Raw genomic sequence first — 23,278 nt, 5'->3', positions numbered from 1 at the left:
TGGAAAAAAAGGAAAAAATATTGTTCATTAGACCAAATTACAGCACTGCTAATAAAATCGTGCTTTCAACAGCTGGCTCAAATACAAATGATGCAAATGTTTTCCCAGTACAAAAATTAGTTTTCCTATCTCTGATTTGTGTACAAAGAACACATGCTCTGCCCAGTTTGCCATTATCTGATTGTAACCTATTTTTATGTAAGATGCCTTCAAAGCACCGCTCCCTTCACAATGCATTTTAACTCCTTGAAGCTTCCTTTTGTCAGTCTTGATCAGGGCTCCCTGCTTTCTTCTGAAATTATTACTTGGGCTTCCTGACTTTGCTATGCCTAGCAGATGTCACTGGGTTTAGGAGCTTTATCAGTTAGAATAACTGCTGTTAGTTCTGATGTTTGAGGTGCCTGGCTCTTTAAAAGACATTTTGTCAAACTATATTTGGGAGTGGGGGAAAGAAGGGAGATGAACATTTGAGTATGAATGTGTCTCCTTCAGTTAAGACAAGAAGATACACCAAGAGGGCTTTTGCTGTTTTGGACGGGGATTCCAAGTACTTGGGCAGTCCAAATGAGTTTCTCTGGTTATTCCATTTATTCTGCCCTCCCTTTATAGTCTAATAAACCTTTGAAAAGCATCTCTCTCAAAGTTCATAGACCCTGCTGTTCCTCCCTTCCTGTGGGCTTCTCATTCCCCATCTGATTTCTATATAAATGGGGCTTCCATTGTTTTGGTCACACCTTGCTTAATTTCTTTGGAGACAGGGAGATAGCTATAATGTTCCCTCCTGTCTGGGCGAGACCTGTTTCTCCCTTTGTTTGGGTCACAGATTGTAAAGCATAATATTAAGAAGTATTCATAATTCTCTATGTAGTATTAATAAATACAATTCACAACTATACTGATCACCAATGTGTCACGGGGGGGAGGGATAGCTCAGTGGTTTGAGCATTGACCTGCTAAACCCAGGGTTGTGAGTTCAGTCCTTGAGGGGGCCACTTAGGGATCTAGGGCAAAATCAGTACTTGGTCCTGCTAGTGAAGGCAGGGGGCTGGACTCGATGACCCTTCAAGGTCCCTTCCAGTTCTAGGAGATAGGAGATCTCCATTAATTAATTAATTTTTTTAGGCTTTCATAAAAGACCATGCTCACACTTTTATCATACAGTAATATTGTATGCAATCAATAGATTCAATTTCTGATCATTTGAGGTTCAGCCTCCACCCCGTTTTTATAGACCAGCAAAAATCTGCAATGTATTCTTTGAAAAGTAAAACACAGCCAAGCTTCTTTCTCTTCCTGGGTATAGACGCCATGCTGTCTCCTCCCCCCGTTGTTAGCTTGCTAGTTTAGGTTACCTAATATGTAAATAGCCCCTCATTCTCGCCCTCTGATGACCAGACTGGTCAGAGAAGCAAACATTTCTTTGTCTAGGGCAGACTGTTTACCAATTTCCACTGACATTCCTGATTTAAAACACATTTTAGTCATAATTCTAGCATATATCCATAATGTTTAATACACACCACATACATACATCATGCAAGAATATTAATAGAGTTGGAGTACACTAATTGGTCAGGCCAGCTGAAACTCATTACATGATACTCAGGAGCCCCCTACCCTCTGGCCCTGGGATGCTCTTAGGGTCACACCTCCCCCATTACAATGCCGCAGGAGGGTCAGCCACTGGCTGACCCAGAGGCAGAAGGTTAGAGTCGTCTTTCCTGGACAAGGCAGCTGCCCGTATTTTCCTTCCCTGTGGAAGAAACCTGTTTTCTCACCTTTGTCTGTTTACAGTCTCCAGGACATAATATCAGAGTATCCATAATTTCACATACAGAGTTGTTACAAACATTTCAGTGATATTAATGACCAGTGTGTTTCATAGATTTCATAGATTCTAGGACTGGAAGGGACCTCGAGAGGTCGAGTCCAGTCCCCTGCCCACATGGCAGGACCAAATACTGTCTAGACCATCCCTGATAGACATTTATCTAACCTACTCTTAAATATCTCCAGAGATGGAGATTCCACAACCTCCCTAGGCAATTTATTCCAGTGTTTAACCACCCTGACAGTTAGGAACTTTTTCCTAATGTCCAACCTAGACCTCCCTTGCTGCAGTTTAAACCCATTGCTTCTTGTTCTATCCTTAGAGGCTAAGGTGAACAAGTTTTCTCCCTCCTCCTTATGACACCCTTTTAAATACCTGAAAACTGCTATCATGTCCCCTCTCAGTCTTCTCTTTTCCAAACTAAACAAACCCAATTCTTTCAGCCTTCCTTCATAGGTCATGTTCGCAAGACCTTTAATCATTCTTGTTGCTCTTCTCTGGACCCTTTCCAATTTCTCCACATCTTTTTTAAAATGCGGTGCCCAGAACTGAACACAATACTCCAGCTGAGGCCTAACCAGAGCAGAGTAGAGCGGAAGAATGACTTCTCGTGTCTTGCTCACAACACACCTGTTAATACATCCCAGAATCATGTTTGCTTTTTTTGCAACAGCGTCACACTGTTGACTCATATTTAGCTTGTGTCCACTATAACCCCTAGATCCCTTTCTGCCGTACTCCTTCCTAGACAGTCTCTTCCCATTCTGTGTGTGTGAAACTGATTTTTTCTTCCTAAGTGGAGCACTTTGCATTTGTCTTTGTTAAACTTCATCCTGTTTAACTCAGACCATTTCTCCAATTTGTCCAGATCATTTTGAATTATGACCCTGTCCTCCAAAGCAGTTGCAATCCCTCCCAGTTTGGTATCATCTGCAAACTTAATAAGCGTACTTTCTATGCCAATATCTAAGTCGTTGATGAAGATATGGAACAGAGCCGGTCCCAAAACAGACCCCTGCGGTACCCCACTCATTACACCTTTCCAGCAGGATTGGGAACCATTAATAACAACTCTTTGAGTATGGTTATCCAGCCAGTTATGCACCCACCTTATAGTAGCCCCATCTAAATTGTATTTGCCTAGTTTATCGATAATTTGCCTAGTGTTATTAGATTTCAAACAATATATTACCTGTCACCTTTTAAAGAAATATCATGACACAGTGTGTATGCCAGGCCTGACAAGAGTTTCTGACAGAGTAGTGAACCTCAAATGGGCCTCTGATACAGAGGTCATCTACTCCATCACGCTGTGCTGAGGCGGGACCAAGTATACCTAGAGTCCCATATGCATTAGCAGACACTGCACTGCAACCAAGCCAACCAACTGTCAGGGATGGTCGATTGCAGTACCTCTGAACCATACCTACACCTTCATGAAAAGGCAAAGATTTCCTACATTTTAATGTTATAAGGGAAGTGTCTGAGCAGGAACTATGCATCTGAGGAATACCCTAATAGAGTCATTCCTTGGAACAGACATTGGTCAAGGAGAATTTATGAAAGATGTGATCTCTAGAGGAAAAACAGCCAATGAATCTGTTCAAGGAAGAGAACCCCAGAAAAACCACCACATCAAGTTTTTATATAGACTTAATGTTGGGTGCAAAGTTATAATCTTCACCAGCAAACTGGAGAGAATATTATTTACCTCCCATAGGGTGTCAACTGCCACCTAGAAATAAGAGAATTGTCAGAAATAACAGCAAGTGGAACTCTCTAATAAATACGTTTAGGAATAAATAGAGTTCACTAAGTTAAGTCCTAGCTGGCAGCATCAGTCAAGCAGCAGTTAGGAGTGATGACTGCATACCCTGGCATTGGATACGAGTTATCTTTGAACTCTGCTATTTCTAAAACAAGCACTGGGTGCAGCTCTGCGCCAACACCACTTGCAGATAGCGCCACCATATTGATGCTTCCTGCACAGACACCTCAACTCAGAAACTATAGCGTATCAGGTGTGGGAAAGCTTGCAACAAACCCACAAATCGGCATTCCTGCCTCAAAGCCTTTCAGACCGAAAGATTAAATTTAGTTTGCTGGGTCAATCCCAACTATGTCTGGGTCAGGCTTGAGAACATTTCAGGAGATACCTCAAAGCAATCCAAGAGTTACCAGTCTCAGTTGAGGCCTCAACTGAGGCACTCTTCTTTCATCCAGAAAGCTAAGGCTGAAGCCAGAAGAACAGGGAAATAGCCTACTATGTCTACAAAGGACTTTGACCCTTGGAACCATATTACTTAATTATATATGGAATACAGACAAGAGAAAACACAATTTCAGTATGCTAACAGAAGGCCACTCTAGCAGTGAACAGTGAACTACCAATGCCACATGCAGTTAACAGAGACACTATGAGCAATAAGCCTATTAAGGGAAGCATTAAGGCCATCAACAGAGGATAGGCGTAAGGACTCCAAAAAATAAGAAAGCACCAATATTGATAGGAGCAATAGTCAGATGAGTGATACAGTTAGTGCAAGGACTATACCTAATCCAGCTAGGAAATTGGGCAAGGTCAGACAAACAACAAATGTTTGTACACTAATGCAAGGAGCCTGGGCAATAAAATGGAGGAGCTAGAACTGACAGTACATGACATGAAACTGAATATTATACGGATAGCAGCAATCGGATGAATAGCAGCTCCATAGCAGGAGATGATGCAGCCTGAAACCCACTTAAGTTTCTGGGTAGACACTGATGTTCACTTAGCTATGTCTGCAATAGATACAAATAGTCTCTGAGAGGCTCTAAAAGGTTTAGTTCTGTCCAAATAATATGCTAATGCTCTCCTAACATCCAAGGTGTGATGGGCAGCATCCTCTCTAGTCTGATGGGGTTTAGTGTGGAAAACTGGCAGATGAATAGCCTGACTGATATAGAAGTTGAAGATGACTTTGGGTAGGAACCTGGGTATGGTTGGAGGGATACTTTATCTTTGAAGAAGATAGCGTAGAAGACAGGAATAACCATCAAATCACCTAACTCACCAAGTCTTCAAGCATAGTTAACTGCGCCACTAGAAAGGCAGTTTATGGAGAAGTTTAAAACCATACAAATATTATTATTAAGGATACAAGAGCAAACTATCCCAATGCACAGGAAAGATAAGTAGTACAGTAACAAAGCACCCTCGCTTTAACCAGTAGATCTTCAATAACCAAAAATTCAAAAAGTAAAAACTAGATCAAATTATAAATGATGAATATATATTAAAAAACCAACAACACAAGCATGTAGGGACAAAATTAGAAAGGCCAAGGCACAAAATGAGATTAAACTAGCTAGGGACATAAAGGTTAACCAGAAAACACAAATACATTAGAAGCAAGAGGAAGATTAAATGACAGAGTAGGCCCATTACTCAATGAGGACGAAAAGACAATAACAAAACGCAGCTGTGGCCGAAGTGTTAAATAAATTTTGTGTTTCAGTTTTCACCAAAAGGTTAGCAGTGATCAGACCACTAACATAATGAACATCAGTGCAAATGAGGTAGAATCTGAGGCTAAAATAGGGAAAGAACAAGTTAAGAATTACTTAGACAAATTAGATGTCTTCAAGTCAGCAGAGCCTGACGAAATACATCTAGAATACTTAAGGAACAGCTGATGAATCTCTGAGCCATTAGTCATTATCTTTTGGCACTCATGGAGGACGGGAGAGATCCCAGAGGGCAAGAAAAGGGTAAATATAGTGCCTATTTATAAAAAGGGGAATATGGTCTAGAATTCCCTGGGTTGTCCAATCAGCTTAATTTTGGTACTTGGAAAGATAATGGAGCAAATAATCGAACTATCAATTTGTAAGTATCTAGAAGACAATAAGGTGGATAAATAACAGTCAACATGGATTTGTCAAGAATAAATCATGTCAAACTAACCTAATATCCTCCTTTGTGAATGGGAGGGAAGAATTAAATGTGATAAATCTAGAAAGGCTATTGAGACTGTCTTACACGTCATTCTCAGAAGCAAACCAGGGAAAATGTACCCTAGATGAACCTACTATATATAGTGGGTGCACAACGGGTAATTTTCAGTGGCTCACAGAGTCAAACTGGAAGGGCACATCAACTGGGGTCCTGCAGAGCTCTGTCTTGAGCTCAGTGCTAGTCAATATCTTCACAAATAATTAAGGTACTGACACAGGGAGTATACTTGTAAAGTTTGAAGATGATACCAAGCTGGGAGGGGCTGCAGGAGCCTTGGAGAACAGGATTAGAATTCAAAATGATCTTGACAAACTGAAGAAACGGTGTGAAATAAATAGGATGAAATTCAATAAGGACAAATGCAAAGTACTACAAATAGGAAGGAATAATCAATTGCACAAATATAAAATAGGAATTGACTGCCTAGGAAGGAGTATTGCAGAAAGGATCTGGGGGTTATAGTGGATCACAAACTAAATATGAGCCAACAATGTAATACTGTTGCAAAAAGAGTGAATATCATTCTGGGATTTGTTAGCAGGAGTTTTGTAAACAAGACAAGAAAGGTAATTCTTTCACTCTACTCAAATCTGATAAGGCCTCAGCTGGAGTACTGTGACCAGTTCTGGGCACCATACTTTGGGAATGATGTGGACAGCAACAAAAATGATTAAAGATCTAGAAAACATGACCTATGAGAAAAAATTGGGTTTGTTTAGTCTGGAGAGGAGAAGACTGAAGGGGTGGGAAACATGATAACAGTCTTCAAGTACATAAAAGGTTGTTTTAAAGAGGAGGGTGATAAATTGTTCTCCTTATCCATTGAGGACAGGACAAGGACCAAAAGTAATGGGCTTAAATTGTAGCAAGGGAGATTTAGATTAGACATTAGGAACTGTATGGGTAGTGAAGCACAGGAAGAAATTACCAAGGAAGGTTGTGGAATCTGCGTCATTCAAGATTTTTAAGAACAGGTTAGACAAACACCTGTCAGAGACAGTCTAGATAATATTTAGTCTTGCTTCAGTGCAGTGAACTGGAGTAGATGACCTACTGAGCTCCCTTCCAGTCCTATATTTCTATAATTCTAAGTGGTTAGTGGTTCAAAGGGAGGTTTCATCAGAAAATTAAGAACTAAATTCAAATCTCAAGCTGTGGTGGGTTCTCTGTCATTTGGGAAGAGATTTGATAAACTTTGATGAATCTGGAAGTTGCAGGATAAGCAAATGCCAAGAAACCTTCCACAGGAGAATGAAATCCTGTAATGACCACCACATGGACTTTAATGGAGCTCAAAGACAGACCTCCTATCTTCAGAGTGAAAAAGTATTCTAGAACCTCCGAAATGAGAGAGCTGACAGGAAACAGAGGAAAGTAAGTGCACAGACTTTCTGAAGGTAAATTTTCCGTGTGGATTCCCTTCTGCTGTTGATTAGGACTTCTTTAACCTTTCTGGAAGAGAAGAGTTTTAACTCTGAGAGCCATCTAGGTACCAAGCCTTGAACCACAGAGTGTTCAGGTGGAGGTGACAAATGTTCCCCAAGTCCTGAGTGAGAAGACTGGGCATCAGAGGGAGATTGATGGCCAGCCAGGAGGAGAGGTGAAGCAGATGAGCTCCCCATCCAAGGAGGGACGCAGCCAAAACTACTGTGACAGTGGGAGGAAGATCGTTGAAGGGAACCCTGAGCAAACCTTGTCCGGACTCTTCAGTCAGTCGAGGGACTGATACTACTACACAGCTGGGAATAGAGAGCTACTTGTTCAGACTGTGTATAAACTGTCCTGGGCAGGCTTGGAAGCAGCGCAGATAAGCCTATTTGGAAGGAGCATGAGGAGCTGCAGACATGATCTCACAGTGACCTATGGTCTCAACCGGACTTGCGCAATTAAGTGAGTCAGACTGAGAAATCTGTCCTCAGGTAGATTTTGGATGTCGAGGCACCAAGAGTGGCCCCTTTGAACGCTATCAACTGTCAAGGTAAGAGGGAGGATTTTGCAGTATTGAGCTGATGGAGTACGTGAGGAAGAGAAACTCAGCCCTCTTTACTGTGGTTTGCACTTCAGTGTAGGAATGCACCTGGGAAGCCAAATGTTGAGATAGGGAAAGACTACTCCTTCCCCGGGTGAAGCTGTGCAGTCACTACCACTATAATTTTTGTAACCACTCCGAGGATGGCAGAGTCCGAAAGGGAGGACTCCCTGACCTACATGAAGCATTGGAATCTCTTATGAGAGAGGCGTATCACAACATGAAAGTTTGCATCTTGATGGTCAAGGGCTGTGAAATAGTTTCCCAGTCCACACATGGAGTAACAGCTGCGATTGTTACCATCTTGAATTTTTGTATCTTGACAAAGGTATTAAGCATCCTGAAATCTAGAATTGACCTCTACCCGCCCTTCTTTTTTGGGAACCAGGAAGAACTTGGAATAAAATCCCCTTCCTCTGTACTGAGTGGGAACTAATGTCACAGCTCCTGTGCAAAGGAGGGAGAAACTCTCTTATACAAGTATTGCAAGGCAGGTAAGGAACTGGCTAAAAGGGAGAGGACAATGGGCTGTGTTGAAAGAAAAATTTTCAGGTCTGAGAGAGATTGTTAATAGAGTTCATCAAGGATTGGTCTTGGGACCAATCTTATTTAACATTTTAATTAATGACCTTGATGCAAAACACAGAAGTGTGATAATGGAATCTGCTGATGATACAAATTTGGGAGACACTGTCAATACAAAGGAGAATAGAATTATTATGCAGGAAGAATTGGATGACCCTGAGGACTGGCGTAACAGAAATGGGATGAAATGCATTAGCATATAGTGCAAGGTCATGCATTTAGGGACTAAAAAGAAAAATTTCTGCTATAAGCTGGGGGGAGGGAGGCTCATCAGTTGGAAATGACAGAGGAGAAAAACCTGGATTAATTAATTGATCGTTGGAGGACTAGGAGCCACCAATGCAATGTCGCTGTGAAAAAGACAAATGTGATCCTACGATACATCAGGTGAAGTATTTTCAGTAGAGAAAGGGAAGTACTAATGCTATTATACAGTCACTGCTAAAACCTAATCTGAAATATTGTGTATAATTCTAGTCATCCACATTTAAATAAGATGAACTCAAACTGGAACAGGTGCAGAGAAGGGTTATTTGGATGATCAGGGGAACGGAGAGCATATCTTCCAAGAGGAAAGTAAAAGACTACAGCTTGTTTGGCCTAACAAAACAAAAGCTGAGAGAGGAAAGGATCTGATTGCTCTCTATAAATACGTCAGGGAGAAGAGCTATTTAAGCTAAAGTACAATGTTGGCACAAGAACAAATGGGTAAAAACTGGCCATGAATAAATTTACGATGGAAATTAGAAGAAGGATTCTAACCATCAAAGGAATGAAGATCTGGAACAGCCTTCCAATAGGAATAGTAGGGGCAAATACTCAAAACTAGTTTTAAGATGGAGCTTGATAAATCTGTGAATGGGAAAATATGCCAAGGTTGCCTGCAATAGCAGGGGGCTAGACTCAATGACCCAGAAGGTCTCCTCTTCCAGTCCCAGTCCTATATTCCTAATTTGCCCTGCATCCAGGGAACCTCAAAGAGTCATCTTAGTGCCTCTGAAGCAAAGTGGACCCAAAAACCCAAGCCTCTAAGGCATTGATGGTGGAATTTACTGCTCTACACCAGAGCCAGAAGGCTTTGAGAAAGGCCTGTGCCTAACATCTCCAAGCAGGTGGAGAACTAAAATCTGCCACAATAGTTACAGTTCAAATAGGGAGCTCCTTTGTCGACCATGATCAGAAAGGAACTGTAAGGAAAGGTTCTCAAGAACACTAGGGCACCAGCAATTGCTCTGTGTACAAGACACCTACTGATGGCTTAAAGAGCTAAAATCCTTAGAAAACAAAGGAATTTCCACCTAACTCAAGCTAGAAGTGCGTGACCCAGGAGTAGAAATCCAATCAATGTGGTATCTTTAGGGAAAAATGCTTTTGGACATGGAAAATAGATACAATAAAATAATATAGATAATGTTAGATGTTCAAAGATGATGATTTGTGGAACCAACAGTACAGCAGACACTGCTGAGCCTGCATTTCCAAATCAGGTCTCAACTGTCATACAATACTACTTATCAGGCTTGATTCACTTATTCTCAATATATTGTCTTTTTGACCTGCACAGTTTTGCCCACAGTTGTGACAGCAGTAAAGTACCAACTACCGTCATATCCTCGGGGGGGGGGGGGGGGACGGGGACGGGGACGGACATGTGGCACAAACTCTACAGCCTTAAATCTTCTGCAGCCAGCTAGCTTTCAGTATAAAGTGTTTTATAGCTGACAGCCTATTTGTAGAACATAAGCTAATCAAAATAGGAATTTGGCTGAATTAACTAGGTTACCAGAAGCTAACGTAAAAGTGCTTTGTAAACTCCCTAAAAATATCATAAATGACAATCCAAAGGAAATGCACTGTCTTAAGGAAATGCTTTGAAATCTTTAGTGTCTATTTAATGGTGCCATTATTTGAAAGAGGAGCATCTGATAATTACATGAATCAACATGTGTGGCTGAATCAAGATCCTGTTCCCACAACCACTTATCCTTACATTATTTAAGATTATTCTTATTAACATCACAGTTTTATAGGAGCCACAAACGTATATTCTTCATATCTGCAGAAGAATTAAGTAGGTGTTTATCAATAGAACTGTCATTAGGAGATGCTTATAAGAGGAAACACTGATACACCAGAGTTTCTCTGAATGCCTTTATTATAAAAAGGTAAAAAAAAAATATATATATATATATATTTATAGGTATTTTATACATATGAAAGGGAGAATCTCAATTACACAGATATACAGAACCCATTGATCTGCAAGAGAATAGATAGACTGATTGACTGACAACTGGGTACCTTAAAATAGCTACCTAGTACAGAAGATTAGGCCGAATAATAGAGGAAAGATGTTTATAAAAATCCCTAACGAATGAAAAAAATTAGAAAAACAAAAGCCGCATGAGGTGCTAAGTCTATAGGAATTCCCTACTATTTCCAGAATGATTCAAATGGAACAGAAATTATGAGTTCTGGATTTTTATCTCCATAGAACTCATACAAGTCAATGGCTCATTTTCCTACCTCTCAACGACATAAAAGTTGTCTCCATCATCTCCTTGGTCAATGACATGTTCCTGAGGTTTAACTTTCCTCTCAAACATGGCGTCGAGAACCTGAGACAGCTGCTCCTGGAAGGTTAAAAAAAACCGATTAACATTAGTCATTGGAAAAAGACTGGTTCATTCACCTTTTGTTCTGGACAGTGAGTAGTAAGGCATATGGATTTTCATATCCTGAAGAGGAATATTTGAGTTATTTTAATATTTTGACATTAACAATTCAATTTTATTTTAATATTTAGTATCTCCAGGGTTTGCTTGCATTGCATTTTCTGACAAAAATGCTGATTTGTAGTTCAAGCCTAAACAGCTTAATCCACTGCTATGGGTTCAACGCCAGACTCTCAGCAAGTGTAAACTGATATAGTTCCTTTGATACAGACATGCTGATCTACATCAGCTGAAGATATGGTTCACTAAATCTATGTACATAACAGCACCATATTTAACCATCAGTCTCTATCACTGTGCCATTTAAGGGTCTTATATGAATGCTGAACTTCTTTCCTATATTTGTTATCCTTAAAACCACTGACAATTGACTTTCACTGTAATTTCTGTCCACTATCAGATACGCTAACTTTACATTTAAACCACAACAAATTTCCAAAATGCAACTCATGAACACACCTAATCCAGCGTTTATGCTGCTTAATGCATTTTAAAATTTACTACACTAGTTTTACAATGACTCATTACAGCAGTATCTGTAAGCACCACTATGTTAGAAGTGCTGTCTGACTTTTCATCAGAAATCTCTTATTTTCTCATCTTAAACCCGCCCGGTATTTAAACTGAGAAGACAGTCTCAGCCTGAAAGCTGTTTGTTTTAACCACATATTTAAAGTATGTGTGTCTAAATAACAGAAGAAGTCAGAAAAATGTAAGCATTGTGGCTATAAATGCTTTAACGCCTAAAGCTCAACAGTGCCTTATTTTGGGGGGTAGGAAGCAGAGCCTTTAAAAAAAATCTTCAAGCTTGTTGATAATGTGAACAAGTATAGTTGGATCCTGAAATCTAAAATGTAAACAGCCATAGGAGGTTAAAATACTGTGCATGCTCACCAACTCCAACTCCTTTTTAATAAGAAGTAGTAGCATAGCTGATGCACATCCCCAATACATTACAGCATTTTAAGATTCTACAAACTCACTCACAAGATATTGTGAAACACAACTGCATTAGTGAAACGATCACATTTTTTGCAGGATTCTCTCCCATAACAGAACTTATATTTTGTTCCCCTATGGCTTTAGATGTGGGGACATAATGCAAGTTAGTTTTCCACAGGCAAGAGTGTTCAGATCTGCAGCATATTAAGGATTTTTGCTAGGAACCTGGATTGGTTTTACTCCAAAATTTACTCTGATTCTTGCAAGAAGTGATCCAAAGGACACTGGCTTCTTAGTTTTTGATTATGATTGTTTTGGTAGCTAACTTATGCCTTTTAGAAGACATATTTAAACAGAACAATTGATGTACTGGGCCTACATTTACTTTGGTTCAACTCAACTGAAATCACTGGAGTTAAACAAGAGATGAATTTGGCCAATTATGTGTACTCCAGTCATGCAAAGTTATATTTACCCAAAGAATAATTTTTTGACAGGTTAGTAAAATAGACGTCTTAGTGGGTCCCTTGAGAGATATCTTCAACACTATTCTGTTAAGGGAAAAACTTCTACAGCCTATGAAAGACGCTGTTGTGGTTGTTTTCCCTCAGGACACAAAAGACCTTACCTTATATGGGCCTATAGGAGCTGCATCACTGTTGAATCACAACAAAGACTATAGCAAAAATACTAGCGAGCTGACTGCAGTCTACGCTCGCAACTTATATAAATCCAGATGAAACTGGATTCATTAAGGATAGACAAATGTAAGACAATATTTGGAGAGTAGTTGAAATCATCCATAATGCTAGATTTAAAAAAAAGGTTTTTTTGTTATCACTAGACTCAGAGAAAGCCTTTGACAGAATAGAGTGAAGCTTTCTGTTTCAAGAACTATCCTGGACTTTAGCCCCCAGAGTTCCTTAAATGGATAACTGCTCTTTACACCAACCCAAAAGCAACTGTGCAAATTATTAGGGTGAAATCTCCCCTATCAGAACTACAAAGAGGGACCAGGCAGAGATGACCAATGCCTCCTCTACTTTTTGCACTGCCCCTAGTGCCTTTTGCACAGAGGATAAGGAACAATGAATCCATCACAGCAACAAAACTTGCAAGAATAGATCAGAAAATATCAATACATGCAAATTAGGTAATATTCTGATATAAATCAAATATTTACCTAAAATGAGTTGCTAAAGAAATCCAGGAATTTGGGAAGGTGTCTGGATTTAAAGAAAATTATGCAAAATCTGAAATGCTAGGTATTAATTTGCTAGACTCTGAAAAGTCACTCCTCCAGAAACATTTGGGTACAAATGGGCAACAAATTATATAAGATACCTGGGAATTCAAATCTCAAACAACCTAGAAGAGCTCTATGATTTAAATGTCAAACTACTACTTCAGCAAATAAACCAAGATCTGGAAGGCTGAAGAAAGTATGCAATGTCTTGGTTGAGAAGAATATCTATAGTCAAAATGAACACTCTGCCAAGCACTTCTTTATTGTTTCAAAATCCTTATGTGATTCTGTGAAGTTTTAGGAAAAAAGAACCGTAAGACCAGTAGGACAATGGAACCGACAATGGCAGGGGATTAGACTACATGGCCCTTGTAGTCCTTTCTAACCCTATGGTTCTATGATTCTACCCCAGATAAAACCCTAGCAGGAATACACAGGATGTTAGAATTCTGTGGAATAAGAAGAGACCAAGAGTGAGTGCAGATACTTTGTACAGACCCATTAAACAGGATAAATTAGCTGTTCCAAATATTCTATAGTGCCAGCCAGCTCAAAGCAGTAGTGAAGTGAGGGTGCTCTTACCCAGGCAAACACTGGCCCTTTATGGAACAAGAAAATTGTGGCAGTGAAAATGTCACAAGGCTACAACAGATTAATTAAAAAAAAAAATCATGCCCTCCCCAAATTTACACACAGTCTTTATCAAACGCTACTCTATGAGGTTGGGATAGAACTAGAGAAAAGATAAATTATTTTCTGTTTCCAATGGCACCCACTGCTAATAAGCCAGATCTTAACGCAAATTGTGAACTCCAGAGCTTCAAAAGATTGGGAGAGTGATAGAATATACATGGTTGGCCAGTTATTCAATAAAGAAACTTTTCTAACTTATTTAAAGATCAAAACTAACTTTAACTGGGTCCACTCTGCCTTGGTACCAGTACTTTCAAGTCAGGCATTATGTTTCTTGATTTTCCAGAAAACCTGTTTTATACAGAAAACAAACTTTAATAAAGCGATGGTGTCTACTCAATTAGAACACAAACAAAAAATATAACTAATTGATATCAATCTTTGCAGACAGCTTTCCTAACAAAAAAGTCTCTATTTATGACATGCTGGGGACAAGGATGCTGATAGACAAATTACCCCAAGGGGGTCTGATCCGGAAAAGAAGACCAGTGATCTTAGCACAATACAAGAAAATTTCTTGAGGATACTGTTTCAATGATACCTCACATCAGTCACATTAAAAAATAACAGAGATTAATGGGGATAAATGTTGGAAAAGTTGTGGTGAAAGAGGAGATTTTATGCATATATAGTGGACATGTCCAGTCATAACAGAGTATTGGGATGCCATCTGTAATCCAATATCACAAATTGTTGGAAATTTATTACCAAATGATCCTTTGGTAATCCTCCTGTGGCTTCCAAGAGGAAATGAAGAATTAATCCCTTATCTGCTAGTAGCTGCTTGGCTATTAGTAGCCTCTCACTAGAGAAAGGAAAAATAGTCCAATCACAGAAGAATGGTTCAAAAAATATGGGAGGTTGTAGTTATGGAAAACTTAACACACCAATTACGTAGCCAGCAAAATAGCTACTTAGATATTTGTTTACATTTTATTCAATACTCAAAGTACATCCATCAGCCCCCTCCCCCGCCCCATACCTGTTCAATGTTTCTGAATATTAACATTTGACAGACATGCCTGGTCTGTTAAACGCATACACTGAGATTTCACTCAACTTAATAAAATCACTAGAAACAACATATTATAGGTGTTGCAATGATGCTCACTCTGTAATATGGTAACACTCTGTTAAACAGATTACTTTCTTCTGTAAAATGTCTCTTTAAACACAAGGTAACTGTTGTAATGATAGTTTTGTTTCTGATATTTACATGGCAAAAATTTGTAAACTTCCTAAATAAATAGTATAAAAAATAGTTTTACACTCCCTCAGTCATCACAACAAAGGGCAGAAGAGCAGAGTTTTGACTGACTGTTTTGCAAGATTGGCTTACTTATATTAGACCATTCATTATGTTGAGACCACATACAGAACTGGATACAAGCAGATGCTGCACACATTGTGTAGCCTGGTATGTATTCTGTAATCGTTCTTCCCAGGCTGTTCATATTTTTCAGTTACTCAAGGGGACTGAGAAAAAGATGGCAAATGCTATCCACCATTCATATTGCTATTGGAAAGAAGCTTGACTCCTTTTGTAAGGTGCCCTCAGAGGTAATGACGTCCTGCACCATCTGCCTACACATCCTGATCATTTTCTTCAGCGCACACATTGTTCTAGTGTTGGAGCCCTAACAACTGCCATAATTAAGGTTGCTCAGTTAAGAGCATAAGAACAGCCAGACTGGGCCAGACCAATGATCTATCTAGCCCAGTATCCTGTCTTCCCACAGTGGCCAATGCCAGATGCTTCGGAAGGAATGAACAGAACAGGAAATCATTGAGTGATCCATCCCGTTGTCCACTCCCAGCTGTTGGCAAACAGAGGCTAGCACCACTCAGAGCATGTGGTTGCATCCCTGACCATCTTGGCTAATAGCCATTGATGGACCCATCCTCCAGGAACTTACCTAGTACTTTTTTGAACCCTGTTATAGTTTTGCCCTTCACAACATCCCCTGGCAACGAGTTCAACAAGTTGACTGTGCACTGTGTGAAGAAGTACTTCCTTCTGTTTTAAACCTGCTGCCTATTAATTTCATTGGGTGACCCCTAGTTCCTATGTTATCTGAAGGAGTAAATAAGATTTCCTTATTTACTTTCTCCATACCAGTCAAGATTTTATAGACCTCTATCATAACCCTCTTAGTCGTTTCTTTTCCAAGCTAAGAAGTCCCAGTCTTTTTAATCTCTCCTCATACAGAAGGTGTTCCATACCCCTAATCATTTCTGTTGCCCTTCTGTGTGCCTTTTCCAATTCTAATATTTCTTTTTTGAGATGGGATGACCAGAACTACATGCAGTATTCAAGGTGTGGGAGTATCATGGTTTTATATAGAGGCATTATGATATTTTCTGTCTTATTATCTACCCCTTTCCTCATGGTTCCTAACATTGTTAGATTTTTTGACTGCTGCTGCACATTGAACGGATGTTTTCAGATAACTATCCACAATGGCACCAAGATCTCTTTTTACACCCCATCATTTTGTACATTGAATTTCATCTGCCATTTTGCTGCCCCATCAACCAGTTTTGTGATAATCCTTTGTAATTTTTCACATTCTGCTTTGGACTTAACTATCTTGTATTTTCTGCAAATTTTGCCACCTCACTGTTTATCCTTTTTCCAGATAATTTATGAATATATTGAACAGCACTAGTCCTAGTACAGGCTCTTGGGGGATACCACTACTTACCTCTCTCCATTCTGAAAACTATTTATTACTACCCTTTGTTTTTTGTCTTTTAACCAGTTACTGATCCATGAGAGGACCTTCCCTCTTATCCCATGACAACTTACTTTGTTTAAGAGCCTTTAGTGAGGGCCCTTGTCAAAGGCTTTTTGAAACTTTTAGTATACTATATCCACTGGATCCCCCTTGTCCACATTTGCTGACCCCCTCAAAGAACTCTAAAAGATTGGGGAGGCATGATTCCCCTTTACAAAAACCATGTTGACTCTTCCCCAACAAATTCTGTTCAACTATGTGTCTGATCAATCTATTTTCCTCAGATTCAGCTTCCAAGTTCTGAACCATATTTTAGGGAAAAGAGAATCAAGTACACTGGTAACAAAGCAGCACTTATTGGCATAAGAACAGCAGCATTAGCAAAATGGGTTTGTCATTAGTGAAAATAGAAAGGGATGCAATTTTCTTGGGGGGAGTGTCTAAAAATCATGGTAATCAGAATCTTGAAATATTTAATTGAATTAAAACAGATTGATTGGTGTTTGATCTTTATGTACATGCTCAAAAACAGACTGCAAACAATTCATTTTTCAGAAACTGGCACTGTGAAAGTGATGGGCTGGAGTGTTAGAGTCAATGACAAAAACAGTGTGAGCATCATCAGCTGTGTGTGTAACTGGAGAATTCTGTCAAAATACTGGCATATTAGTATGCAAATATCAATGGGATAAATTTTACTGAGTGAAGGAAATGATCACTTGAATGATCTGACATAGTGGGCACGGTCATCACAAAGTAAGATAGCAATAGTGAGCAAAGCTACAATAAGCCATTTTCTGCACTGGTTCAAAGCAGAATGAACTGCACCAGTGCAAGTCACGGCTTACAGTGGTTTTGCCTGTCTGCACTAGGGATTTGAACTCATGCAGCTACAAGAGAGCGAACTATTAATGCTGAATCCCCAGAGCACAAGAGGTCTCAGAACAAGGCAGTTCCTACTGATATGAAGAAAGTTATACCAGTGCAACTAGTGTATACAGACAAGAGCTGAGGAAGGTCAGACCACAGATCTACAATGCCTAACTATTCCGTTATAAAATTCTTGTTAAGATATCATAGTATCACATATCAGTTGCTTCTACTTTGGATACTGCAACAGTGTTTCTGGGCAATCCACAACCATGCTATGGAATGATATTTTAGATTCTTATTTTCTGCATGAGATGGTGGTGGCTCACTTCATACTTCAGTGTACTGTTTCCTTCTCAAGTGTCATAACCTAAAAGCTACAAGAGTTCAGAAATTTTCCTACTGCTTCTTTTAACAGCTCTTTGTGGTTCTCAAGTTAGCAGCAGCAATAAGGCTGTCAGGCCTTTGACTGTTCAGCTACCTTGGTTTCACAGTATATTATGAAAAGCCTTATGGCTCTGGTCTTGAGGAGACCAAATGGTTTCCAAGGCTTGTCTAACCAACCTGTTACATAAGACAGTGCTGCTCTTTTGTGAGGGGCAAGAAGCGATTCTGTTCAAGTTCTACCTGACGAAATCACGTTTTTTACCCTCTGGTTTCCAACAGCCAAAAAGATAATTGGAATCCTGTCACGGTTCAGGGCAAAACATTAACAATGGTTACGAAGGAGAGCTCAGGATTCTGAGCTCAAGACTTGACTGGAGAGTACTTATGCCATCTAGCTAGTGTTTTATTTTAAAATGTATTCAACTGTAATTTAAATATTCTCATATTCTGTTACTAGTTTGAGGGTTTAGATTTTTGAAATAATATAAATTCTTCATAGTCATCTTTTCATAGAATCATAGGGTTGGAAGGGACCTCAGGAAGTCATTTAGTCCAACCCCCTGCTCAAAGCAGGGCCAATCCCCAGCTTTTTTTTGGGGGGGGGGGCCCAGATCCCTAAACGGCCCCCTCAAGGATTGAACTCACAACCACTGAGCTATCCCTCTCCCCCCTGCATTCAATCAGGAGAAGAAAGCAATAATCCCTCTTTTATATAGACAATTTCTCCTCCACCCCATTCAATCAGGAGAAGATAACAATAATAGAGAATACTGAAGCTATTACCTGGATCTATTTCTACTTTAACCTTTTACAAGTTGGATATTTGCTTCTTAGTTGAATCCTCCTTTGTAAGGAGGCTATTGCAGGATACAAATTCAGTATGTCCTTGTATTCCTACAATACTCCTTTTGCAATATTCCACTACTGAGAACAATATAAATGGCTAGTAATTATACATACGGTAAACTACTGTAGTTCAAACATTATAGCAGTACTACCTGATCTAGGTTTTTGAAGAGGAGTATATCTTTGCATGCTTCTTGCAGTCTACATCTCTGCTCATCTGTTTTTGGATGAACTACCTGCAAAGAAAAATAAAACAAAACCTGTCATGGCAGTAAAGAAATCTGATCACAATCTGAAGCAACGTATGTAGCCTCACTTAATGTGAATCACAACATTAAGTAAGAGCCTTGATGTAGCTGGAACCTCAAAAGAATGAAAAGTGAAATAATGTATAAAAGAAAAGTGAAAGAAAAAATAATATCTATATAGGGACAATAATTGTTCAGGAACTCGTACTTAAAAAAATTTGATATTCTGACAAAGGATATTTTTAAAGAACTTCTAGACAAAAACAAATACACAAATATTTAGAAAATTAAACTGAGTGAGCAAAAGCTGTTTCATTATTGCTCTTCAATGAACTATTTTATTGTTTTAATATTCCTCATCATAACAGCTCCACTTAGATTTACCATAACTAGAGCATTTGAGATATTTATATGTCTTAAAAGTAGTTATTTGAAAAAAAGAATTTTTAAATTCTGGAATTCTTTTCCACTCTTTCCCGCTTCTGAATTGTTTGGTGATCTTCAGGCAGCTGAAACACAAAGCCTGCCTAAGAGACTAGATCAGAGTATGGCATGGAAGGATGGAAAAGAACCCCCACCCCCCACCCCAACAACTTGGAAGAAAAGGAACAAGAAAACAATTCCAAGTAAAAAAACAAAGTCAGCCCTCTCTTTTCTTCTAACCTGTTCTGTTTTCTCTTTTCTCCTAATACAGAACTTGGGCAAGCAAAGAGGGACCAGCCACCAGTTCAACTGCAGTGACCATGTCTGATCCAGAGAACTCTCTGCCTCGTATGAGCAAGAGCTGGATAAGAAACCCATGACCTTTATGAGAATGAGAGAGGTGAAGCTAGTGCAGAAGGAGCTTCTCCCTGACAAATGACCCTTCCCAGGCACTTTCAGACACTAAGCATGGGAGGTCAGCAACTAAAATTTTTCCCTTGCACCAGTGAAAATTAGTCATCCATTCAATCCTAAGAGATGGGCTTATAAAAAGGAAACTGAGATCTCAGATGACAACAGTTTGTCCAGTAGATCCGCACAGCCTACTAACAACAAAAGTTATTTAATTTTTTCTAAACTCAGTATTAATTAAATTAAAATTAAATGTATAGAAGTAGACTGTAAACCATGTTTTTAGAGAAAAATAGCCAAGAAAGCAATGAACAAGAAGGTGGAGGAACAGAGGGTATCCCAGCAATAGCAACGTATGTAGCCTCACAGTAAGTGTTGGTTCCACAAGCAAGTGTATTTGCAGCCCCAATGGCCACAACTTTCTAGAAGGTTCAGATTTTGGTGCAGATGCACATGAGAGTGGGGTCTATATGGACAATAATTGAATTTGAAATTTTATTTTTTTGTAAGCCTTAAATTCCACTGAAAGTATCTGTAGTACAGAAAATCTTGATGAGATCCAAAATACATGGTATACTACTCAGATACCTTTGTGGGGATCGTACTAGAAATACCTAGACAGTACAGAAATCTTATGATACATGTTTCTAGTGGCCATAACCACCAGTAAATCATCTAAAAAACGTGATACCAGAATTTCATCTGATGTCACTACAAAAACCAAGAAAAACTGAAGTTTTTAGTTTTGTTTTCTTCAGATGATGTCTTCCCAGATAAAGAGAACAAATGTTCATTTCTTCACTAAAATAATTCATTATAATGAAAACAAAATCCAAGTAAATTCACTGGGGGTTAAAATTGGATAGTAAGCAGATAAGAGGATGAATTGATTGAAATTAACCACATAGATAGCCAGGATTCTGAAAGAAAGTTGCACCATTACTTAGCCATTAAATAAAAAAGAATGAGAACACTGAAAAACTTGATGTAAAAACAATACAAGTCAAAATACTACTCAGGAATCAAAACCTCTAAAATGGTGGTTCGCAAACTTTTGTATTTGTGACCCCGTTTCACACCGCAAGCCTCTGAGTGTGACCCCCCTTATAAATTAAAAACACATTTTAATATTTAATACTATTATAAATGCTGGAGGCAAAGCAGGATATGGGGTAGAGGCTGACAGCTCGCGACCCCCACGTAATAACCTCACGACCCTGAGTGGTCATGACCCCCCCTGCTCTAACACAATAAAATGAATCCACTTTTCAAAAACATATTTGCAGTTACTAGAGACACCTATCATCTATTTTTCAGTATTTTGTAATAAAATATTTTAAAAGAATCTCCTCCTTTAGAATAAATTAAATTGGCTATAGATTTTCACAATATTGAAAATCTGACATGTCCTTGAGACTAACAAGGCAACTGAGCTTCATTCCAGAAGTACAAGTCCCTAAAGGAAATATCGATCCCTATCAACCAGGATTTTGTTACATACAGTAGCCCTCGAGAAATACAATTACAATATCGGAACTGTAATAATCCCTATAAATTCCCTGCATTTAAAAAGATACAACAATTGGTGATTATAGGCTCAAGCACATTTCAACAAAGCATTTCCAATACAAGCAGCAGGTAGGCTCTCCCAGACCAGCTTTGATAAGGAAGGCAGTAAAAAACATGAGAGGTATTCTAGGCAGCCAGACACGAGAGCTGTGCTAAAGCTTCACTAATTCTTCACACTAGCACCAGTGCTCCAGGAATTGTCTGAACAAGTGTTACTTAAGCAGATAATTAAGAAAGGGAAATATTTAAGTTCATATAGATGGTAGGCCTCTAGCTACAATTTTAAAATCTTTTTGGATAACAAATTTGTAAATTAAAGCCCATAATGCCCAAAGGAACGTCCAGAACAAAGACTTAACATTTCAGAATAATTCTGCTTTTTCAGTAATCATTTCATTTTGCAGAATTAAATGTAGAATTGACAAGGGGATGATGTGCTTCATATGCACATTAACGTATGCAAAAGACTATGCAAGATGTGATTTGCCCATTCTTACCCTTGGTTCTGTATCTTCCTCTTCCTCATCTGGGTTGAAGGCTTCAGCACAAACTTAATAGGAAGAAGAAGAAAAAAGTTACACAAAAGCTCTATTTCACTTGAGCATAAGACAAATAAAATTTCAATTCCTTCCCTCTAAATTTGCCTTTCTATATTTCACTTTTGTTTTTAAAGTGATTTCTTGTATGAATAGGTCATAGTGCCAAAGGATGAAATCCTATTTATCATCAGAGTAGATACATTATGGTCATATCCAGACACCAAAGTGAGGGGCACGTAAAAGACTGAGTAAGCGTCTTCCACATTGGCCAAAACTATCTTTTAAAACTCTACCTCAAACCAACCAGCTTACCTTCAAATTATAAATACAGTGCTCTTAATCAAAACATACAGATTTCAATTCTGCAATGTCTTATAACCACATTTATAATGATCATGAACATAGATCCATTCACAAAACTTTCCCTAAACATTAGAGGAAAAACCATCTTGTAGCCACGACCCCTCATCCACATACATTTCAAAACTACATACAACAACTATAGATTCACACAAACCCTTTATTAATATATAAAACACAAAATGTAACCAATAAATATGGTCTCCATTAAGGCTATAAGATGGTGGCTTAGGATGAGAGAGTGAAGATGTGGGCTGTGAGTCATGGAAAGCAGGTAGGCAGGATTGAAAAGGGGAACTGATTAGTGGAGTATAGATGGGTTGTTGAATGACTAATTTGCTTTTTATGGTCTGTCTTGGAGAAGAAGGGGTGGAATATGGAATCTATCCATCTTAAAGTTCAGGTGTTTTTTCTGAGGAGGGCGGTAGAGAATTTCCCAACTTTTAAGTAAGTATTAACACTAATAACTACCTAGATGGGTAAGTATCAACTCTTGGTATGTACTATCACATGCACTCCCACCTCTCAGAGTCCAACATTTCATAACATTCAAACAGCCTGGCCCCCAGAGCTGTAGTCCTTCCCATGTGTCCTGTGCAGCCCCATTTCTCCTTGGGCACAGACTATTTCTGTGTCTCATGCACCTATCATCACAGTATGCGGGCACTGTCCCATAATGTATCTTCTGAGCTAAGCCAGCAGTTCTCAACTAGGAGGCCACAGCTCCCTGGGGTCTGCGAGCCCTTTCAGGGGGGCCGCAGGGCCCTGCCACTGAAACCCAGTGCCCAAGCAGGGAATGGTGTGGGGCTGAACTCCCGAGCCCTGG

At 39.1% G+C, this 23,278-nt stretch overlaps 1 protein-coding gene across 1 annotated transcript in view; it reads right to left on the bottom strand.

The window, feature by feature from the left end:
• PRKAR2A (protein kinase cAMP-dependent type II regulatory subunit alpha) overlaps positions 1-23,278 on the bottom strand; it is a 120,192-nt gene that overhangs the window by 19,452 nt on the left and 77,462 nt on the right. The window contains exons 3-5 of the mRNA XM_054033827.1: positions 22,051-22,103; positions 19,055-19,138; positions 10,972-11,078 (exon numbers count right to left, since the gene is read on the bottom strand). Of these exons, the coding sequence (XP_053889802.1) occupies positions 10,972-11,078; positions 19,055-19,138; positions 22,051-22,103 (244 nt within the window). The remainder of the gene's footprint in view (positions 1-10,971; positions 11,079-19,054; positions 19,139-22,050; positions 22,104-23,278) is intronic.

Source organism: Malaclemys terrapin, chromosome 7, assembly GCF_027887155.1.
Source record: "Malaclemys terrapin pileata isolate rMalTer1 chromosome 7, rMalTer1.hap1, whole genome shotgun sequence".
Classification (NCBI taxonomy): Eukaryota; Metazoa; Chordata; order Testudines; family Emydidae; genus Malaclemys; species Malaclemys terrapin.
The sequence above is the reverse complement of the archived record's forward strand: the minus strand, read 5'-3'. Positions and strand labels throughout refer to the sequence as shown.